The sequence below is a fragment of the Cottoperca gobio genome, chromosome 4, assembly GCF_900634415.1.
Source record: "Cottoperca gobio chromosome 4, fCotGob3.1, whole genome shotgun sequence".
Taxonomy (NCBI): domain Eukaryota; kingdom Metazoa; phylum Chordata; class Actinopteri; order Perciformes; family Bovichtidae; genus Cottoperca; species Cottoperca gobio.
The window spans coordinates 19,073,915-19,087,179 of NC_041358.1; the positions used below are offsets into that span (position 1 = coordinate 19,073,915).

The window sequence follows — 13,265 nt, forward strand, 5'->3', positions numbered from 1 at the left end:
TAATTTATATGAATATACCACTATAGCACAATATGTCCATAACACAGAAGGGCTTCTCTCTTTGCTTTTATACATCCTCGGCCTTTTGAGCTTAACAGCGATAACTAATGGGAGGATAAAGTCTTTAATGGGCCCACTAGAATTTATCAGATGCAGACAGTGCCCTGACTCAGCAATAAATTGAGTACACGGTGCAGAGCCCGGAGACCGAGCCAGGTGATTTACACAATTCAAGACTAATTGAATTAAAGTCTCAAAATTAGTCACAGATGTCATCTATAGCGCAATGGAAAGGTCTTTTTATTTATTGAGGGTATATTCAATGAGCACAGTTTAGTACTTTGTGCTACTGAGCAGATTAAACATTTGAGCCCTTGGGGCTTCATATAACATGCTTAAGGATAACCTGGATGAGTCAATGTCAATGTTAGTCAATTTTAAAGAAAGTACAATACAGTAAGAGCTTCTGTTTATCATTATTAGTGGTTTTGACATTCAAAAAGGAGGCTGCTGCAACTGAACACAGCCTTACACTTTACAAATTGGTACTGGCATTTGAGTTTTCACTTTAAAACTTTGAAGAAGTTTGCGAACAGTTTTGAGAAGATCATCACACTCACGGCAAAATGCTAAGGTGTACGAAAGTTCAAATATATAATGCAAAAATGAGAGGGAATACATTTTCAATACTTCATAAATGTATGAATTATTCTTTTGTTTTGTTTTGAGCAAAGAACGACGCAATCATTTTAAGTTTTGTTTTTGATGATGCCCATTTAGGTATGTCTCTCTTCAATAACAGACTGTGTAACACACAGGAGGTGTTTATCTGAAGTAGCCATTATCATAAGTTTGAGGCTAATCCATCTATTTTATCAGCGCAGAACCAGTAACGGTTTAACAAATAACCTCACTAGTAGAGTAGATGCAGTGATTTGACATTTAACGTGTTATTATTATTTGTATTTAATTTTAAAATGAGATATAAAGCATGATGGATTTTGTTCGTCTTGTATGTAATAAGTATATTATATGCAGTATGCATTCATACACGTATATGAGTTGCACCATCAAACAGAAACCTTGGTCTCCCATTATCAAACCTCTCAACTCAATTGTTGTATGTATGCAATGATTCATGATCTGTACAATACTTTGTACCACATTGATCCATTTATTGGCCCATGGATAAACACATTGCACAAGGTCAACAAACAATTAAAGCCTACACATGCTTTGAAATGGCTCGCAGCACTTAGCAAGATTCACAATGTTCAAAACATTTACCAGTGAAAAACATAATTCTCACTTAAATCATCATTCTCATATGTGAAGCAATTTCAACACAGAAAACAAGACTTGCCAGGATGTAAAATAAGGACAATAAGGACATATCAAATGTATTTCACGTCTTTTTAGTTTAAGGATGCTTCTAATGCCTAATGCCGTTGTTACAGGGTGTGAGTCTTAGACCATGCTCCCCAATTCCTCAGTTTCTTCTAAATATATTGCTTGGCTCAGCCTAACCAGAGTTCATTGAGGAGGCCCACTAATAAAACACTGTTCACTCCACTTGCATCAGTCATTAATTAGTATGATAGTGAAGATGTATTAATATTTAATAGGAAAACATGCTTCAGCAGCCGCAAAAGCCCAACACATATTGAAATAATTTCCTTTCATGGAACATTACACCACCACATAAGCCGAGAACACTGCTACAAAATGAATCAAAAGTGCATGTTGAACTGATTCAACTCAAGAAGAGGTCAAATACATAATGTACCAATAGGACACTTTGATAGGTAGGTAGTTATTGTTATTTTTTTCATTTCAGCAACATGTTACTTAAGCCTATTTATGACAGATATGTCAAAAATATCTGAGGGGAAAATAAATACTAAAAGGTTCCAATATTTACAGGATTCCTCAGCTGAACACGGAGGGAAAGGAACACGAGCGCTGACAAAGAAACCGTAGCTGTGTGACAATGTGAAGATAGCCCTCATCTGAGAATCTTGTCTCAGAGTTTGGAAACCCTTCAGTGCAAAGAATTCTTGTAGAACATTCAAAAGCAGAGGCATAATGTGAACAAAAGATAAGAGAATGGACATATGATAGACATCTGGTATGTATTTACATTCATCAGAGCCTCGGCTGGTGGGCCAAACCTGTTTCCATTGTGCTGTGTGCACATGTGACACCATCACATGCTCTTTAAAAAGATTTGATGGATACTTTGCTTTTCGTACCTGCCAGGTTGGTTTGTCCCGTTCAACAATGATTACACTTAATGTTTGATTTGGTTTGTGCCTTTCATTGACAAGGGCTTTTCAAACAAATCTTATGACCAGAGTTTTACATTATTGAAACTCTTTTATCAGAAACAATCTCTTCTTGTAATCTAGTGACTCCTAAGCTCAAGAGGAAATCAGAAAATCACTTTCATGCATTAGTGACGTGAGTGAGAGAGATGGAGGCAGCTGACAACACCAGATTCTGCAGGCCTCAGAATTCCTTCTTCAAATCATTATGTAACTGTACACTCCCTTTGATGCAGGCGCAGGACTCTCTTGTGTAATTGCCTGCTGAAATGGCCTGCTCCTAACTTAAATGAACACCATTCAAGCACATGAGCAAACCTTCACAGTCTGGAAAATCAAAGCTTGAGATTAAAATGCAAAAAAAGTGTTTGAGGCAGAGAGCAAATTCAATCCTGACACACCTCTTAATGAAGCTATGTTCTATCATCGAAGACTACACCATGTTGTTCAATAAACTGGAGTTTGCACATATTTTCATCTCATATCCCTGTGTATCTCTCCCTGTTCTATTAATCATTTATTTTTAAACTGCACTGCAGAACCACCACAGGAAGCACTCCTTATAAACTCCCCTTTACTCCGTCTAGGGTGGAAATGTATCAGGTTTTCTATTCAAAAATAATTAATTGTCATTCTTCCATTTTCCACTGCTGGGATTGGTGGGATTTAACACCATGGAAAGCTCCCAACCAAGTGTGAGGCCAGTTAGCCTTAAGGGTATATTCCTTTGCGTAATTATTATTTATATACTGAAAACCAGGAAGCTTCAGGGTCTCCTGGACGAAGAAGTGAGATAATTCCGCAGATTCAAGTTGAACGTGATTGAGTCAATTGTAAACCTATATCCCACTGCAACTTGCAAAACCAAATGTAATCACTGTTTAAAATGCATGTTCTAAATCCCAGATGTTTCTGTTGAAGTGCATATTAACTGCTGCACAAAATGAACATATGCATGGAATAAACCTCAATTACTGAAGCATTAATTACAGTGAACACTCCTTGTTAGTGTAACTTAATGAAACTGATGGAACAAATGAGCGTTTGCTGCACATTCATAGCTAGCAAGGAGTTCCAGAATAATCCTGAATATTGCAAAATTATTTATTTCCTGTGCATCACACTCCTGAACAAATGCTTTGTTTCCTTCTAAGTGTCCCACAACCTGAAGGTTACCATGATGGAAAATGTGTCCATCCTTGAGATGTCTTTGACTGACCTCTTTTAATATATTTACAGCGCTATAGATGACAACACAGCTGAAAAACATATCATATTTATATCACCGTAAAAGGAATGGATTGCCATTGCCTGCCAGCAGCACTCTTGGTAAATTGGCACTAAGATCAAACCACCTCATTGAAAAGTACCTTGATTTTATCTGAGACCTCTGGTGAATTCCACTGTAAACATTTAAAATAAATGAACATTTACTTTTATTTAGAGGTAGCATCAAGGCTATAAGGACACGACTTGGCTGATAAGAAGAAAAACGATTGAATACAGAATGACACATTCAACATGTCCGAGGCAATCACCACAAAATGAAAAGCATGAATTCTTGTAGCTAAACAACATTAAAGCATACTATGGCTGCAGCTGCAGCCCCTTTGTACTGGTGTATTACTGTTATGTGAGTACTTAACACCGTTGGCCTACACACTGATGAAAGCTTGTGAAGCTAAAAAAGCATTACCTTTTCTATGGTGCGTGTTTTGGACAGTTTGGACATGGCTTCCTTCATTTCTTTTTTCTTCTGCTTATCAGCCTCGTATCCAACAAGTACCACTCTCTCTACTTATATTGACATAACTCGACGTAACTTTTCTCCGCATTAACATTTGGCTGGTGAAATTAGGTACACTTGTCTTTACATAATGTGTACTAACAGAACAAAGGTACTTTTAATCCAATGTAAAACGCAAGTATTTCTCTAAGACACTTTGACAGCCTTGTAACTACAGTATCAGGCCACCCTGCCAAACATAATCTCACAATGTTGAACACCACACATTTACAGTGCTTTCCCTGACACACTTCATTCATAAGAAAATTGCTGAGAAAATAATTGCACAACGATATGCCAATGCTTTCATATTCAAGAGGGAAAGTAGCAACAAACTAAAAGCTTTGCATTTCATAGTCCGAGGAAAACCACGCAATGTACAACAACTGATATTCAGCACAGAAATATAACACTTCATATAACCACAGACACTAATAAATAATCTTACAATCAACAATTGGCTCCAGTTTAAGATTTGCATTTTTCTTCTGAAACGACCTCTGTGGTTACATTTCATGTAAGATATGGCAACGCTATTTACAACTTAATATATGCAAATTCTTCTTCTGTTCTTTCTTTCTTCATTTACAGACATTCACAAAATGTATTGTGGTTTATGGCTTCAAATTGATGAACGCAATGACCAAGAGCACAAGATGCATCACTTCCATATAAGTCAGTTTAGAGTCACCCATATTCAGTTCTTGAGCCTGGGAGAGTTATCAAAACTGAAAGCAAGCAATGAAGGAGTTCCTGTCAGCCGCGCTTCAGCCAAATGTGAGATGTGACACGGTCATGCATCCACATGCTGGTTAGGTGACTTTCAATGGAATGCGTTTTAAGATAAACAAATTCACCCCGAGCACACTTGGCTGGTTCTCATTACGTTTGCAACTGAGACCACTCTTGTCCCACATTGCACAATATCCTTCTGTCAAGGACATGGAGAAACATTTTGTCCCCATGTTTTTCTTGACTCGTCCAAGACAATCGTGTTTCCATTATTACATCCATCCAATCTGTCCAGACTTAAAGCCACAAGATGGAAATTCCTGTCAAAGGTTGACTTCGCTACATTGTGGTTTATCAAGGTGTTTGCTGTCTTGCGGGTTCTGCTTGTTGAGGGCATCCAATGCCGTCTGGGTGTCCTTCTGTTCCTCCATGGAGCAGTTGGACACTGCATTAGCCACGATGCAGAACTTGCGGAGGAGGATTTCCCTGAGGAGCAGATAGACCCACGGGTCCAGGATCTGGTTGAGGGAGGCCAAGCGGATCGCTGTCAGAAAAAAGTTACAGTCCAACTGGACTTCTCGGCTCGAGGTGCGATTGGAGGCCATTGCTGATGAACTGCACTCGTGGGAGGACACCTGGTTGGAGATCATTCTCAGCATCAGCACCTGATGAGAGAGACAGGCACAATCTGTTTGTACCAATAGAGGATATAGAGGACAAATTATGTTGTTTAGTAAAAATATACTCATGAGAAAGCTTCCCAGAGGTTTATGTTTTATTATATGCACACTTATTGTGTGAGAGATAATACTTAATGTCACAAATCTCAAATTAATCCTAAACAGCTACTGTAGGAGAAAAGCATAATGTTCACGTACTAGGTGATAGGTACTGCCATCACTGTTACCACAATGCAGTGTCTTCTATTAATATCCTTGGTGGGACTATTAAATATGTGCCTGACAATGCATGATCTCATAGCACACTGAGCAGACCCCCCAAACAGGACTCGGCTAAGTGGATTGCTCCATAATGGAAAATATCAGCAGCATTTCAAAGGATCATACATGACAGCATTTATCTGAGCGGCAAGTATGGTTTGTGTTTGTGTGTGAAGGGCAGAGAGAAGAGTAAAGGAAAGTGACATAGTGAATAAGTGAATAAAGAAAACATAAAAGTGTGTGCAGTTCTGCTTTTGCTTCCCTGGGAGATATTTCCAAACATACAAAGATTTGCAGCTGACAATAAAAGCCAACTACATTGTGAATTATGACACTGGTTAGTGTATTATATAAGTACAGGGGCTTTCACTGTATTAAACTTTAAGAGCAAACAATTAAGCATTATAAAAAAAAAATTGTAGTATATCGTCAGTATCGTTTGGTCATAGGGACTATTGGTTGTATGCTATAAGAAATGTATAGGTAGCAGGCGCCTATGGAAACATACCAGCAGAGGAGACCAGCATATAAGGAGGACGCACATAATCCCTAACAGTTGAATGACGGTCTCCGTGGTGAGCCGTTCCCACTGCTTTGAAGACTGAGAAGTGCCAGACTTTGTTCTACACCGGATAATTAAGCCCCGGATCGTCACTACATTGCAGGAAAGTGTAACAAGCAGAGAGAAAATCCCAAGTACAGCAAAAGTGATGGCGAAAAACATATTGCCAGGGACCTTCCTGTCCCCCGTGCTGATAAAGCACCAGGTGCCCGGCCACTGGTGTGTATATTCCCCGACCCCTGCAATGGGCAGCAGCGCAAAGAGCAACACAAGACACCATATGAGAGCCAAAGTCTGCTTTGTCACACTTGTCTTCATGTGATTGGAGTACCAGTGAGGATTTGTTATCGCCAGAGCCCTTTCAATTGCCATGGCGCTGGCCAAGAAGAGAGAGCACAGACCAAAAGTTGTCATGCACACACCGAAAAAACCGCACAATTTGCCCGATGAGTCGATGCGCTCCCACTTCAGATCTGCTCGGTAAACTGATATCACTATTGGACTTGTCAAAAGCTGTCCAAACAGGTCAGTTAACGCCAGCGATCCAATGCAAAGCAAGAAAGACTTTTTCCTTTTATTTTCCTTCTTTTTGTAAGAGATATACACCAGAATAAGAGCTAATGTGTTGCCCACCATGCCAGTGATCATCATGGTTATAGGGAAGCCAACTGATACAGATCCACAACTGGAATTCTTGGTGACATTGCCTTCGCGCAATGACTTGGAGACGTTGAAGTTCAGCATCTCTCCAGTAATGTTTTGCAACCCGTCAAGAGAATCACAACCGTCCGTAAGCATTCTTTCGGAAAGGATAAACCTGTATGCAGCAGATAACCCATATATATGTGTGTTGCGCTCCAACTGAATGCAGTGCGTAAAAGCGTGTCAGCTCCTTTTTACGGGCTGGAGGCGGGACTACTCAGAAAAGCGCCCAAAGAACAGCACAGGCATATTTTTAAATACACTTACTACATTATAAAGACAATTTTTGGAAACCATGTAGGACATATGTGATGGTGATACCAGTGAATTAACTTTCTATTTATGAGAACAAGCTATGGCACTTTAAATGTAACCTGCTTTGGAACGAGTCAGGATGCCAGAGATTATCACCACATGTTGGGGAAGTGAGCACACGGGGGAACTCGTCTGATGAGGTGGGGGGGGGGTCTGCGCCTCTTTGGGAGAGAAATCACTGAAACATTGTCCTTGAGCACCTGAAAGCGGATGTATTGAATCATTAGGCTACCTCCGGTTCCTGATCATTATGGGGAAATTTGCATTTAGGGATATTAAAGTATGCATCATTGCTCATACAAATACCCTATCTACGACAGGTAATGTGAGATTAGATTAGAGCATTAAATATCGTCATATTAACTACTTTCAACTACAAATAGGCTACAAACACAGCACGTGTAGGGTGTATTTCACAGCATCACAATCAGCAGTTTGCAATAGTGCCAACTGGTGTACATTTGTAACTTTTACCCAGTTTGAATGCAGTCCGAGACATATTGCACCAGACACATAAAGGAACAGGTGTTGGGGACAATACTATGACGTGAGGCCTGATGAATGTTCCACTATATTAAGCACACCAATGTAATGATCGCTCCCGCTGTTAAACTCAGCACACCAGGAGCAGCAAAGAGTGCCTCCTGTTGACTACAATGTGAATGACGGAGTCAATTCCGTTTTCTACATCCTATCGTTAATCACATTGTGAACTAGGATCCCGGGTGAAGCTAACTCGTTTCTTAGATTAACTGCTCAGCAATTATTTTTGTATTATATTTATTTGATTTATGTAGAATAACTATTTGACTCTTGCATATTTTATTTTCATCCAACATTGTTTTTTTTAAATTAGCACCTGTATTGTGTCTGTTTATGCCTTGGTATACATTTTCTCTGCTAGTTTTATGTATAAAATAAATACTTCATTAGCTATGAAAAGCCTCTATAGCTGCAAAACGGTCTTTCCAGTACTGTAATGTTACCAGTTGGGCTTTAGTGAACCCATTGCATGGTTATAGAACATCTAGCTTTAGCTGACAACTTCTCAACCCTTCAGATGACTGCCGTGTTAACCTTTACTAGTGTCCCAACTTCAAAATGACATTTACACAGTGATAAATTACACACATCTGTCAGATTGAGCAAATATCAAAAGGTCTCTCTCTCTTTCTTTAAATCAAACCCACATTGAAGTAACAAGAAACAATGTCGACAGGAGTTTATTTACACGTGTACATTTGAGTTGATCGCCAACAAGGACTGTATTGCCACATTCTACCATGAATCGGGATATACTGTATGGTGTTTGTTATTCTGCCTGTACTAATCTGGAGTATGAATATCAATTATTTGTTGAATTCATTAGTTTCCGAAGTGACAACTGATGAAGAATAACTGAGTGGTAAAACAAGTGACAATTGTGTAAAGAAAAAAAAACAACACTAATCGCCTAAACCAAAGAATGTGGAATTTACTGCCATTTAGTTAAAACAAGCAATATCAAAAAGTAAAATACTTACCTTGACACAAAGCAAAATATATATTTATCAAGAAAATAAAACAGAGGGGCCAAAATGCATTGCTATATCTGTTACACTAAGTTGGTGCTTAAGTACTTCACATTTTATTTAAAAATTAAGAATGTATTTATTAAAAAAATAAAGTAACACAATCTCAGATGTTTCCTAGGGCCACAAAAAAAAGTAACCAAAATATTTACTTCAATTTCCCCACAGACGAGTACAATAAAATATACTGCCACTTAAATTTGGGTTTAAAATGGCATACAGCCTCTTTACAGTATATCGGATTTTCTTATGGGACTAAACATTTGTTTATTGGACTCCTGCAGTTACAGACACTTGTCACAGATTGGGGTGTATGTGGTTTTAAAAAGGGAGCTTGTAATGATGGGTAATGGCAGAGAGAAGTCATGTTGCCGCTGTCTTTGAGGAAAATTAGGCTTTTCTATGAAAATGGACAGCATACTGAAATGATGTGGTTGTTTTCCTTCCAACACAACATGCACTTTTCTACTAAGTTTCCTTTTCTTGTTTTTAAGGCTGTAATAAAGTTATTTCTTTTTTGAACTGGAGCCAGAATGGGAGGATCCAGAGGACTGGCCGTGGCACCTGAAATCACACAAACCATGGGAAGATAAACAAGGTCAGCAGGCTCAGCTATTAACATTCACTTATGCATTCTTGAAACAAGTACAAGTTCAAAGAATTAATGAAAAACAATATAACAGGCAAAATGTGAACATATTTCTGTAAATCTGAACTCCCATAAGCGAGGCGACAGATGGCTAATAATAATCAGTGCCATTGTGGTATTCCACAGAAACCCAAACCTTTCGGACGAACGTGATCTAGAACGCTTCCGTTTTCTCTCTCCAGATGAGGACCTGGAGCGACTGCGCTTCTGTCCCCTCTCAGGTGAGGAGGAGCGGGACCTCTTCCGGGGAGAGGAGCCCTTTCCCGACCTGGAACTGGATCTTTTGGAGGAATAAACCAAGCACTGAGGTCAGTATGGTCAAGACAGAGTCTCATCAGCGTCGGTATTCATCAAGCTTAAGAGTACTAAACTATTAATTCAATCGTACTGATCATTTTTACCCAAGACGCTGAAGAAAATGTTTAGCTTCCTCTGAATATAATGAAAGCCAGCACCACTTCTGAGAGATGTTTGATGAAGACCCCAGAAGACTACATTAAAACTCAGTTCAGGTAGTCAAACTGTGCACTTTTTATACTCTTGTGGCCGAATTGAAACAACCCTACATCAAATTCTTAAAAACCGTCAAAGCAGTTTGTGAATGTACCTTATGATTTCCGACCAAAATGAGTATCTGCAGATTAAGAAAGAGGACTGCAGTGGAGTAAGCACTATTCAGTCTTTGTTTAAATTTAAAACTAGGGAATAGGACTGTTCTGGAGCGTTCCGCACCATACATACACTCTCTAAGGGAGAGAGTGCATGTCACCTCATTCACCTGGAGTGAGACCTCGAGCGAGATCCAGACCTGGAACTTGATGAGCTTCTAGAGCGGGACCTGAAAGACAAAAAACAGAACCTTTCCAATATTTTCTCAACAAAAGAAATAGCTGGATGGTTCACACGGCATTGCACAGACATATGTAACTGCGTTTAAATGTAGAGTCTTTGAGTAAAACTATTTTTGCCTTACTGTATAGCATAACCAATGAGAAAATATTAGACCACAAAAATATGCCTATAGGTGTTTGGAGAAAATATAAAAAAGGACAACTAAAACCTGTACAGGTAACACGTGCACATTTCAAGGCTACAATATGAACAATGCATTCCTTCCCTTTAAAGTCAGGCATTTCAAAACAAAAAAAACAAACATAAAAAGATAGAATCCAGAAAACTCATTCAGTCTGCACATCAAGTCTCTAACACCACAGAAGGGGAGGGGTTGAGAAAACAACAAATCAGCAGAACAAGACATGTAATTGATGTGGATCAGTAAATCAGAAGGAGGATTGAGCTGATACTGACATTTTGCCCGGAGTTACCCTTGACCTGTACCCTTTTACCTGGACCTCGACCGTGAACTGGAGCTGGAGGAGCGCGAGGATGAGCCGGAACGGGACGAACCCGAATGGCTGCCCTTTTTCTTAGCTGCCTTGTCCTCGTCTTCACTGGCGTCCAAGTCGTACTTTGAGAGGTCTCCATCGTCATCTTCCTCTTCATCATCCTGGAGAAGCAGTGTTTAATATTACATTGTTATTGGCTAGTACTTTTAATTTAAATAAAATGTGTCCTTTTGAATTTCCAGCTCCAGCCACCAATCTTACATCCAATTTGTATTTGGAAAGGTCACCCTCTTCCTCTTCCTCTTCCTCATCCTCCTCCTCAGCAGCTACAACTTTTGTTGGTACTTCTTTCTTTTCACTTTCTTTTGAGCCAGGTCCACGGAACTTTTTCTTTTTCCTACCAAACTGACATTAAAAAGAAAGCATACACTCATCAGTATAAATGTACCTCTGCCAACGTAAAGGTTGTTAGGCAGTTTCAGGACATGAAGATTCTACCAGGCAACATATTTTTATGCTTACATGCAACAGTATGTCAGCTGAAATGTTTAAACTATTAAACATTACACTTTCAGGTACAACTCACTTCATCATATTCACCATCAGATTCCTCTCGTTCAATGTATTCCACATTCTCCCTTTCATTGAAACCTCCACCATAACCTGATTGGCAAAGAGGAAGAAAGAGGCAATCAATAACCGGCTTTCATAAGCACACCAAGAACTGACAAACTACATATTTGTGGGCATACCTGTTCTCTCTTCAAGTTTGGCATATTTTGGTGTGTTACACATGTTGCACTCCGACCTTCTAGCCCAATTGACATTGCCGCATCTGTATGAGAACGGGAGGGCAGGAAAATTAAAAATCTTAAAATCAACTAATTTAAAAAAGAAAAAAAAAGAAAGTTTAAGTCTCATTTTATTAAAATGCATAGTTTTCTTATGCATTTCTCATTAGGAAACCGTTTTGTCTAATTGCTCTAGGGCCTAGTAAATCAAACAGTTTGGTAGTTCCTTATAATTTACAATAACACGTACGTTTTGCATTGCCAATCATTTGCACTGAAGAGGCCTCTACTCTTCTCAGCCAGAGTTTTCCCTATCTCTGTTCCTCCAGCTTTCATCATCTTTGCCTCTGTGGTTTTCTCTGTGGAAGCAAAACAAATGTTTTTTTTTAAGTTAATCAGCTTTTTGACAGATGTGTTGGGCTTCTGCAAGATATAACAACATGCATAAAGAAGGACTCACCCCGGCCACATCTGTTACAACTGGTTCTTCTAGCAAAGTTCACGTTTCCACACCTATAAAAGCATAAACAAAGAACACATTATAGATACAGATAAGACTTGAGCATGTTACTTCATCATACAGGCATAATCTGATTGTGCTACAAGCAAGATTAGTAGTGTAGGTTTATTTATCTTTCATGTGCAACATGATTAGCTTGTAGTCTTTGGTGGGACTGCCTGAGTGAAAGGCCTGTGCACTGACAACTGCAGCTGGCTTGTCTGTCACTTAAGACGTTGATGCAGTTCATGTGCAACATGATACTGCTGACTAACTACGTTACCCAAGTTAGACTCTACACTCCCTACAACCTAGCTTCTACAACATTGTAAACACCATGACTTTCCCCCAACCCAATGAAGCTAACGATAGCTAGGCTGCTATCTTGTAAGTATGCGCACACTGATGAACTTATTTTAGGATTTACTGGCATGCTAATCCAAAACACGTCCCCACAGGTTAATGCCCAATAATCACGACGTGTTTAATGTGAATATAGAGCAGGTAATGATGTAAACAATAAGGTAAACGTGGAAAAACTCAGCTAGTCAACGTTAGCGTGAAATGCTACAAGGCCTAAGCTAACTAGCACGACCAGCAAATTAAGCAAACATATGCTGCTACATTTAACCAGTTAGTAGGTCAGATGGAAACGTATTCTAAATGTGAGCACTTACTTTTTATCAGGACAAATCCAGTCCCCGTCGCTTACTCGAAAACTCTTCCCCGACATGTTTGTGCCTTTTAACACTGACTGGCTCGTTGGCAGGGCGTGCGCTGTGTGTTAGCACGGCGCCTCCTCCTGCTCCCTCTACTGACACCTTCAGGTGCTCTTCGGTAGCATTTACAACTCGCATTTCTCTGCTCGTAATTTGGAAATACGTGTTGTGAATATGCCACATATTCTGTGCATGATATGGTTATGGTACATTTTGGGATACCATAACCACTTTGTGCAACAGTGTAAGAATACATGTAACCTGTTATTCTGTACACAACCTCAAATAATAATCACACTACGGTCATTATTTGCATTCCGTGTTCTAA

At 39.3% G+C, this 13,265-nt stretch overlaps 2 protein-coding genes across 2 annotated transcripts; both read right to left on the reverse strand.

Moving 5' to 3' along the window:
• Positions 1-1,167: 1,167 nt before the first annotated feature.
• ptger3 (prostaglandin E receptor 3 (subtype EP3)) lies at positions 1,168-7,199 on the reverse strand. The gene is made up of 2 exons (XM_029430571.1): positions 6,292-7,199; positions 1,168-5,507 (listed from the first exon to the last, which is right to left on the reverse strand). The coding sequence occupies exons 1-2, from the start codon at positions 7,141-7,143 to the stop codon at positions 5,166-5,168; spliced, it is 1,194 nt and encodes a 397-aa protein (XP_029286431.1). The 5' UTR covers positions 7,144-7,199; the 3' UTR covers positions 1,168-5,165.
• A 1,370-nt stretch (positions 7,200-8,569) lies between these two features.
• Positions 8,570-13,046, reverse strand: zranb2 (zinc finger, RAN-binding domain containing 2). Its single transcript, XM_029430423.1, has 10 exons — positions 12,896-13,046; positions 12,180-12,232; positions 11,970-12,078; positions 11,681-11,763; positions 11,515-11,591; positions 11,190-11,333; positions 10,929-11,089; positions 10,361-10,420; positions 9,719-9,862; positions 8,570-9,497 (listed from the first exon to the last, which is right to left on the reverse strand). The coding sequence occupies exons 1-10, from the start codon at positions 12,949-12,951 to the stop codon at positions 9,440-9,442; spliced, it is 945 nt and encodes a 314-aa protein (XP_029286283.1). The 5' UTR covers positions 12,952-13,046; the 3' UTR covers positions 8,570-9,439.
• Between the last annotated feature and the right edge of the window lie 219 nt (positions 13,047-13,265).